General features: G+C 35.1%; 1 protein-coding gene across 1 annotated transcript; it reads left to right on the plus strand.

The window, feature by feature from the left end:
- The first annotated feature begins 770 nt into the window (after positions 1–770).
- Positions 771–5244, plus strand: LOC111018152 (protein SMAX1-LIKE 4). The gene is made up of 3 exons (XM_022294116.2): positions 771–2241; positions 2950–3169; positions 3530–5244. The coding sequence occupies exons 1-3, from the start codon at positions 1097–1099 to the stop codon at positions 5123–5125; spliced, it is 2961 nt and encodes a 986-aa protein (XP_022149808.2). The 5' UTR covers positions 771–1096; the 3' UTR covers positions 5126–5244.
- Positions 5245–9832: the final 4588 nt, after the last annotated feature.

The raw sequence follows: 9832 nt of genomic DNA on the forward strand, positions 1-9832 counted from the left end.
TTCTATATTAAAAAAAAGTTCTAATGTATGGGTAACTTTTTCAAATTTAAAGTTCAGTCTAGTTGAGCTTAACTTAACTAATTAGGCACATAGCTCCAATCAGGTCTGTAAATTCGAATTCTCATCTCTGTATATTATACTTAAAGAAGAAAAAAAAACTTTTTCAAGTTTGAAGTTAGATTCTCACCCCTGAATTTGAAGAACTATATTATGAAAATGTAAGAAAAAAATGTCTTTGAATGTTGAAAAGTTTAAAAATTTAAACTTTCTAATTTTGATACTAAATTTCTCACAAATTCCTATCTTTTAACACATTTTAGTTACCAACAGAGCATAGCAGGTGGTGAGTTGGAACAGACTCTCTACCTTGACTAATCAATAGCTAAGTTTTTTTAGTACAAAAGTGAGACGGTGGATTCCAACTCATGACCTTTTGGTTAAATGTCAATTATTGCTGTGCTAAACTTATATAAGCAATTAATAGCTAAATATTAATCTTCATGCTTCCATAGCATTATATATCTTAGTGATTTTTCTATGAATGACTACGATGATTTGGTATGATATGAAAATAAGTAGCAACCAAAACAATTAGTTTAAAACATACTCTGCCTAGTGTACGTCATTTATCTAGATAGTCTACTATTTTCTTACCTAAAAAAATGAAGAAAATAGATGTCACCAGCAAAAGACACAAAAAAAAAAAAAAAAGAAGAAAGAAAAAGAAAAGGAACTGGTGGAGTTAACACAGCATGAAGTTTTAGTATAAAGATGGTTGTCTGGTTTGGTCTGAGTTTTCCAAAGGCCAAATTACCTTCCCATCTCTCTCCGAAACTCTCTCTTCCCTCTCTCTTGGTTTTCCATATATCATCACTCATCAGCCAACCCACGCCTTCTTCTTCTTCTTCACACCTTCCTCTCTCCAAGTCCCATACCCAAAACACACAAACACCAAAAACCCATACGGGTCGGGGGTGAGCCGAGAGAGAGAGAGGGATAAGAATCAGAGACCAAACAAAAAAGAAGCAGCCAAAAGCTCGGTGGTTCTATAGTTTCTTTCGGGGGGTGGTATAGGGGGGGTGGATTCAGGCAAGTGATGCGATCAGGAACTTGCGCTGCGCAGCAGACCCTCACTCCGGAGGCTGCTTCAATTCTGAAGCACTCCCTCAACTTGGCCGCCCGGAGAGGCCATGCCCAAGTCACCCCTCTTCACGTAGCCTCCACTCTACTCTCCTCCCGGAGCACCTCTCTTTCCCTCTTCCGACGCGCCTGCCTCCACTCGCACCCCCCGCACCCACTCCACTCTCGCGCCCTCGAGCTTTGCTTCAATGTCGCCCTCAACCGCCTCCCCTCGTCCCCCCCTCTCCTCCCCTCCCCATCCCTCTCCAACGCCCTCATCGCGGCCCTCAAGCGCGCCCAAGCGCACCAGCGCCGCGGCTCGTCCCTCGACCACCAGCCCCACCCCCCTCTCCTCGCCCTCAAGGTCGAGCTCCACCACCTCATCATCTCCATCCTCGACGACCCCAGCGTCAGCCGCGTCATGCGCGAGGCCGGCTTCTCCAGCACCGCTGTCAAAAACAACATCGAAGACTCCTCCTCTCCCTCTCCTTCTCCTTCTCCCTCTCCCCCAAATTTCTTCTCCCACCAGGCCCGCCCATTCTTCTTTGCACCCCCGCCCATCTCCACTGACACCAAGTTCGTGTTCGAGGCTCTTTTGGGGAGGATCAGAAAGAAACATAATGACAACAACAACTGCAACTACAGCAACATTGTGATTGTTGGTGATTCTATTGGGGTGGCGGAAGGCCTGGCTGTGGAGGTGATGAGGAAGGTGAAGAATGGGGAGGTCCCCGAGGAGATGAAGGGGGCCAAGGCTGTGGAGTTTCCATTGGGGGAGTGTAGGAGAGTGGGGGAGCTGAAGAGGAAGGTGGAGGATTGTTGTGTAAGTGGGGGAGTTGTGGTGTATGTGGGGGATTTGAGATGGGTTGTGGAGGGGAGTAATGGGGAAGAAATTGATCGGTTGGTGGGAGATGTGGAGAGAATGGTGTGTGATTATAATCATGGAAATGGAGACAGTAATAATGATGGGAATATTACTAAGGTTTGGATAATGGCGGTTGCTAGTTATCAAGTTTATATGAGGTGCCAAATGAGGATGCCTCCTCTTGAAACTCAGTGGTCTCTCCATGCCATTCCTCTCCCCTCTGCTCCTGGACTTGGCTTATCTCTCCATCCTTCTAGGTATATTTTTAAATTTCCCCTCCACCAAACTAAATTGAAAGATTAAAATCGAACAACTATCTAAATTTCAGCGAACTCGCTGAAACTAAATTGAAATTTTTTAAATAAGAACTAAATTAGAATCGTCTAGTAATAAATGTATATTCTTTTTTTCTTTTGAAGTTTTTTTTTCAAATACTAGTTGTTTTGTTTGGAATTTTGCATGGAAGGGCTGAATTATCATCATTTGTTTCGAAGGTTACATAGGTAGAGAGAGAGAGAGAGAGAGATTAATTTGGGGGGTTGTACTTGGGTTGTGCTTGGAGCGTAGAGACATGGTCTGAATAAGGACAGAAACATAAAAGAAAAAGTATTGTTGGAAAAGTCAGATGAGTATTGTCCTTGATGTTTCCTACTTTTTCTCGTCATGATATAACCACGCATGGTCTTTGTTTTACACAATTTTACTCGGAGATATTAAACACAAAAATCAAATCATCTCTCTCCTCTCTCCTCTGCTAAGTTTTTTTCAAAAAGGGCCGGAAAATTTTCTCTGAAACAATTGAGAGAAAAAAAAATATCATTAACTATATCTGTTCTGTTCATATGCCCTGTTGTCTAATCTCCTTTACTTGATTAAGACTTAAAACAGTACTCTAATTTGTGTTGGAATTCCAAATTCTAATCTACTTTTTCCTTCTGTTCATGATTTTTTCTTTTTGGGTGCAGTGTTTATGATTCAAGGCTAAGCTTCTTCTCTCAGAATCCATCATCTCATGCCATGGAAACAAAGCCATTCATTGCTAAAGAAGAACAAGAAAAACTTACTTGCTGTGCAGAATGCACTTCAAATTTTGAAAGTGAAGTCCGGCACTTGAAACCTCTCCACTCCAGCAAGCAAGTTCCCTCTTGGCTGCAACAGTACAACACCGTCCACTCTCATTCAAAGGTACGAAAAAAAACACAGTAAAATTTAATTATTTAAAGAAAATACTTGGTTCTTCAATGGAGGAATCAATTCTTGTCATCACCAGCCGATATGAGCATAGTTGAATCGTAATTGACATGCACTTCTTCTTTCAAAGTCGGAGATTCAATTTCTCGTATCCTCAAAATTTTGTACTCAAAAAAATAATAAAACTTTTGTCCTCACCGTCAGTTGAAAAATTGATAATATTTGATGGTGCATTTCTCTGTCAAGTAACCAAATATTTTTCATTGTTTAACTTGTATTTTCACTCATTCGTGGGTTTAGAAATTAGTCCAAGATTCGAGACTGTGTATTTAATGTTTTGTTTATGTTCTTCAGGAGTTTGTGGAACTGAGGAGAAAATGGAACAGATTTTGCAGCAGCCTCCACAGAGATGGCTCTGTACAGAGCTCGATGGGGAAGAGTTTTTCCTACTCTTCATCATACCCATGGTGGCCGAAATTCAATGAATCGAATTCAATTTCCTTTACAGATTATCAAACTCCTAAATCGTTACAGAGTTCAAATCTTGTTCCTCGATTCAGACGGCAGCAATCGTGCACAACAATTGAGTTTGATTTTGGAAACGCGACTACAAAGCATGATCAGGATCGAGAACCGAGCTTGAATTCTCTCAAACACATGGTGGGCAAGGAAGTGAAAATCACTCTTGCACTGGGGAACAATCCCCTGTTCTGCGATTCGTCGGCGGAATCCACGGAATTGGAAAGCGAAAGGAATTCGCGACGAGGAGAGATTTTGAAGGTTCTGAGAGAGAATGTGCCATGGCAATCGGAATCGATTCGTCGTATAGCGGACGCATTGGTTGCAGAGAAATCGATTCATTGGATTCTGATGGAGGGAAGTGATTTCGTTGGAAAGAGAAAGCTGGCTCTCGCAATTGCAGAATCGGTCCTCGGCTCTGCGGATCTACTCTTCCATTTGAACGCTAAAACCGAAGATATGGAAATCTCTCGCTCTGAAATTCTGGAGAGAGCATTGAAATCGAACAGAGAGCTCGTGGTTCTGGTGGAAGACGTGGATATGGCGGACTCGCAGTTCATGAAATTCCTCGCGAACGGACACGAGAGCGGAAAATGGGGAGAAGTCGAGAAAATCATATTCATCCTCACAAAGAACGATTCCTCGGAGAAAAAGAAGAAGAACAGAGCTTCCGTGATCGAGATGACGCTGAAAATCGAGGCAATGGCAAGAAGGAATCCAGACCAGAAGCGGAAGGCAGATTGGGAGGAAGTGGCAAACAAATCAAAAACTCAAAAAACAATGGAAACGGCAGATTTGGAGAACAAAATCTGTAGACAATCAAGCATGAACACGCTGGATCTGAACGTGAAAGCGGAGGAAGAAGAAGAGGAAAGCGAGAAGAAATTACCATCAGGAGGCCAAATCAGTCCAATATCAAGCGAAGTAACGCGCGAAACAGCGATCTGCAACGACCTGCAAACTCCAAGAAACAGATTAATTGGGGAGTGGATCGAGAATCGGTTCGTCCTGGATCGGAAAACAGAGCAGGAACGCGAGATGAGAGAGGAAATAAGGCGGAAAATCAGAGAAGCAGAGGAGGAGAATTGTAAAAACGGGGATAGGGATAGGGATTGTAGATTTAGGGTGGAGGAGGGGGTTTTAGAGGGAATTATAGAGGGATTTGGTACATTTTCGAAGAGTTTGTTTGAGAAATGGGTGAAAGAAATTTTTCAAACGAGCTTGGAAATGGAAATGGAAATGGAAAGGAGTAGATATGGCGGGAAAGGGAAGGGTATAGATATAAGGCTGTGTTTGGGTCAAAAACACGTTTTGGAGGAGGATCATGATCATGGGTATGGGTATATGGGTTCTTGTCTTCCTAACAAAATTTCTCTTTCTTCTTCTTCTTCTTCTTCTTCTTCTCCGGACTCAAAAGTGGTCTTTCTGTAAAAAAAAAAAAAAAAAAAAAAAAAAAAAAAAAAAAAAAAAAAACCAACTCCACAATGTCCTTAACTTCTTGTATTTTTCACTTTCCAACAAATATTAGATTTTCTTCCTTCCAGTTTCAATCTGGTTCTCATGGTTTCGACAAATCTCACTAATTCAATAGACAATAACTCTTTTTTTTTTTTTAATTTATTTATAAGATAACTATGAACTTTGTGTGTTTTAATTTGGCCGGTGGTGCGTTAGCTACTTGTATTAGAGTTCAGAATTAATTTGAGTAGAAATTAAAAGAAAACGAGTTTGGAAGTTTCAACATGATGTGAAGGTTTAGCTAAATCACACAAACCGAATTGAAACTTTTAAACTATAGAGACTAGATTGAAACTAACCTCAACTTTTAAAATGATAGGAACCAAATTGAAATTAAGTCTATGCTATAATGGACTAAATTTATAATTTAATTTTTTTTATAACAATATAACATTATAGATAGGGAGAAAGAAATTTGAAGGTATAAACTATAAAGAAAGACGCTAGTATTAAAAAATTTTGAAGAGGGGATTGAAACGGGATTAAAATTAATATAGTTTTAAAAAGTAATTTTCAAAATAATGTCAAGAATAGGATTTTGTGTTTTTATGGAAAAAAAAGTAAACGTCCTATTATAAAGCTGATTTAGTATACATTCACAAGAGTACATCAATTAATGTCTTTTTTTTTTAAGTATTGACATAAATAGAATAAAATAAATATATATTTTAAAACATGACATAAAGTTTACTGAACTTAAATGTAATGTAAAATATACTTTAAAAAAAACACTTATTCTATATTTGAAAAAAATAATAATAATTCACATGAAATTTATACCATAAAGTGAAACTTCTCCATTTTCTTTTAGTATTTGTATTGTAATTAGTGTCTTTTTTTTTACAGAGATAAATGCATTTATTATTGAACTTTAAACTTCTATCAACATCTTCATATGTCCATGAATTCGACGTTAATACAGGGGTATATCAATTGAACTTATTAAAAAAATATGAAATGCTTATTTGTTAATAAAAATATATTTCACTTTCTTGATTTTAATAATATTTTTTTAAAGGTGATATTTTTAAAATTGAAATATCAAACATCCATATTTAAAATCTCGAAATCAAAACTAAATTAAGACTATATCGAAATGGTTCTAAAAAGCAACTAAGTTGCCCCTTTTTGGGTATACGAAAAGGGTAATTAGGTAAATATAGCCACTTGCAACAATGTATGGCCATGGAAGTGTTAGCCCATGATTCCCCTATGATCATAGACCAAAGCAAATCTTGAACACATGGAATAATGATTTTTGTGAAACATTTATTGTCATATCACTATCAATTTTTTTTAATTATCTTTAAAAAAAAATAAAAAAAAAACCCATATGAACAAAGTAAAGGCCCTACATCCGCCGTTGGATGCAATCATTTGGTCTCTCATCATTAACCCTTTTTTGAAAATGGAAATGGAAGGGAAAAAATTTGAAAAAAAATAAAAATAAAAAAGTGTACTATTATTGATTTTTAGTGGGAAGAAATTTAATTAAACTTATTTATTGTGATAGAGAGAAGCCCAATGAAACATTCATCATTGCTCTTCTTTCTTTTTGTTTGTTGTTCTTTTTTTTTTCCCTTAAAGTTTTGTGACCTAACAAAAATATGTATACGAATGAATGAATGTTCACTGATTGCAGTCAAACGTGCGTGTGAAAGAAGAATCTCATAATTAATCATCCTTTCATAATCATTTTGGGTTTTTTATTTAGTTTTTATTGTTGATTAAATTATAAATTTAGTTATTGTAGTTTAATAATTCTATCTACTTAGTTATAATTTTATATAATCTTTGTTGTTAATAGAGATATATATGGACTATTTTAGCTAGCATGATGCAATTGGTAGATTGCTTATAAACAAGTGGATAACGAGCCTAACTGATTAGCATATAGGTTAGGTTACGGTGTGAATAAAGCCACTTTTAGTCCATTTAGTTATCTTTTTTTTTTCATCGACATGTTAAAGGTGGATCCTCGTTCACTAATTTAATTTTCTCACCAGTCTAACAATACACTTATTTCTATCATTGATTTGTCATGCGTCAGTCAATATTGCATTCACAATGAAACCTATACAAATTCATAATTAGAGATGTGATTTGTCAAGACAATTGAAGGAACATGTTTTTGTCGCCTCAAAAATTTATGGTTTAGAGATATGATTGAAAATTTTTAAAATTTAAAGACTTTGCCGATACTGAATAGTTTGTAATCACTTTCGTTACATCATATTGTGACGAGCTCTCTCACCAAAGTAGGTATTCCTTGTAGGAAGGTATACATTCTTACCTCCCTAACTCATGCCTTTTTACTCTTTGCTTGGGTTTTTTTTACCTGGCCTTCGACACGATCGGTGCCATGTGACCTAGGATTTTACCGGTAGCAACAGTTACCATAATATATAGTTACTAAATTTATAATTTAACCATCTTTATTGTTATATCATCGAAAAATTTTCAAACAAGCTTCAACTTCATAAAATTAAGGAAAAGAGCAAGAAGGTAGAGACTAAAGAGAGTACCTTTCGAATCAAGGGTTAAGATAGATACTTAATTACTAAAATTTCGAGGTTTGATCCATAATAATAATAGTAATAATCACAACCTTTCTTGTTTTTAATTAAACTTATAGTTAAATTTAGAAAGTAGAACCAAATCTTCTTCTAACATTTTTCTTTTTAAGTTTATGAAAGTGAATTATGTTTATGGTGGATTCTCGAATTGGCAAAGTGAGTTATGTGAAGAAAAACATGCCGGCACAAAGGGGACAAACACTCTGATGCCTCAGATCAGTAAGAGAACAATCTAAAGACTCAGGATTGAGGAATTAGATTGCATCCTTGGATTTAGAATGATGTTCTTATTTAGGGTTAGAGGTTGTGAGTCCCACATAATCGTTCTGTTAAACCGTTGTGGGGTTTGTTATACAGTTACAGATAATTGGTCATCCTACCTCGACATATGACTTTCTCTCGATCAACAGTAGTTTAACTGAGCTATCAGGTTATCCTTGGTCGAGAAACTAAATAGGTCGGCCACTAAGTGTTTTCGAGATATAATAGAGAAAGATCTAGCAATTCGATCTTTCTCTGCTCTCCACATTACGCATCGTTATTTGTTCAACAAATAATAAGATATACATTATAGGTAGAATGATGAAAATGTAACAAACATAAATTGATAGATAAATAATTTTCTAACGGAATCCTAATTCTTTGAGTCTAAAATTACCTTGAATTTTGGGAACATCTCAGCGAAAAAGAAAAAAGAAGAAATAAAAAGTTTCTCCAAAAATGATTTGTTTCACTAGAAACAATATTCGTTTAAACTTTTTTAGGAGATCAGTTAATACAAAAGATAGAAAAAATATTAAATTTTACCCATAAAGAGTAAAATTTAGTCGCTTAAACGTTAATTAGTGGTAAAATTTAGGGAAATTTTTGCAAAAACCACCCTGAACTACGGAACAATATTAATTACAATCACGCTCTCAGAACTTTTAATTTTGATCCATCATCTTTTTAAACTTACGAAATTGTTACACAATTAAATCCTTAAATATTGAAAATTGTGCACATTAAACCACACCCTAAACTAAGTTTGTTACAATCCAACTCTCAAATTATAGAATTGTTACAATTAAACCCAATTTTTTACATCTATTTTTTGTTTTTACAAGTCAAGATGTCAGCTCAATACATTGATACCAATAATAATAATAATAATAATAATAATAATAATAATAGTTTAGTATTATATATTTTCAAATTTTATAGAGAACAAAATGTGGGTTATAAATTGTAATAATTCTATAGTCTGAGGGTTCAATGGTAAGAAAAGCTTATAGCTCAAAGAGTGTGGTTGTGCATTTTTTAATATTTTATGGTTTAATTGTAACAATTTATAAGTTTAGGAGTGATTGACCAAAATTGAAAGTTTGAGAGTGTAGTTATATTATAACAAACTCATATATAGTTGGAGGACAATTTTTATAATTTCCTCTAAAATTTTTGTCCTCAAAACTAAATAAAAAAAAATAATTTAAAAAATACTCAAAATCAAATAAATAAGAAAACATTGAAACTAAATCACAAAAATATCGGAATCTAGCAACAAAATTAAGTAGGTAAAAAAGTACCCCAAACAAAACAATGAAATGTAAAAACTTAGCTAAACATTATAACATAACCAAAAGAATCACAAAAATAGTCCTATCCATCTTTAATAAATATACGTATCCATCTATATATTCTAAAAAAATAGTTTCAAACACCTTTCAATCATGATTTTTTTTTCAACAACTAAATATGTTTGAATCGAAAACTTTTTTATCGAAAATATATCTTAATCAGTGGGCGCAGCATGCCAAATGACAAGTATGATAATGGCCCACTTATTTGATAAAAATATTATAAGCTTTTCATCTCCATAAAAAGACATAATAATACTCTTAATTGCAAGAAATAAGACAAACTCTCTTTAAAGCGTTTGATTACATTTTCCAAATATTATAAGAAGAAGGTTCTTTAATTTATTCCAAAAAGAAAAAGAAGAAAGAAACTCCCCATGCTTTGAATATATGAAAAAATTGAATTATTTAAGGAAAGAGTTGAAAAA

The sequence above is a fragment of the Momordica charantia genome, assembly GCF_013281855.1.
Source record: "Momordica charantia cultivar OHB3-1 chromosome 8 unlocalized genomic scaffold, Mcharantia_2.0 BLBB01000008.1, whole genome shotgun sequence".
In the NCBI taxonomy this organism is placed as follows: domain Eukaryota; kingdom Viridiplantae; phylum Streptophyta; class Magnoliopsida; order Cucurbitales; family Cucurbitaceae; genus Momordica; species Momordica charantia.

What these genes read in the sequence shown, in the direction of transcription:
- LOC111018152 (XM_022294116.2), top strand. Translation starts at nt 1,097, where the DNA reads ATGCGATCAGGAACTTGCGCTGCGCAGCAGACCCTCACTCCGGAGGCT. An exon ending in TTATCTCTCCATCCTTCTAG is followed by an intron (nt 2,242 to 2,949) that starts GTATATTTTTAA and finishes TTTTGGGTGCAG; the next exon opens with TGTTTATGATTCAAGGCTAA. An exon ending in CCGTCCACTCTCATTCAAAG is followed by an intron (nt 3,170 to 3,529) that starts GTACGAAAAAAA and finishes TATGTTCTTCAG; the next exon opens with GAGTTTGTGGAACTGAGGAG.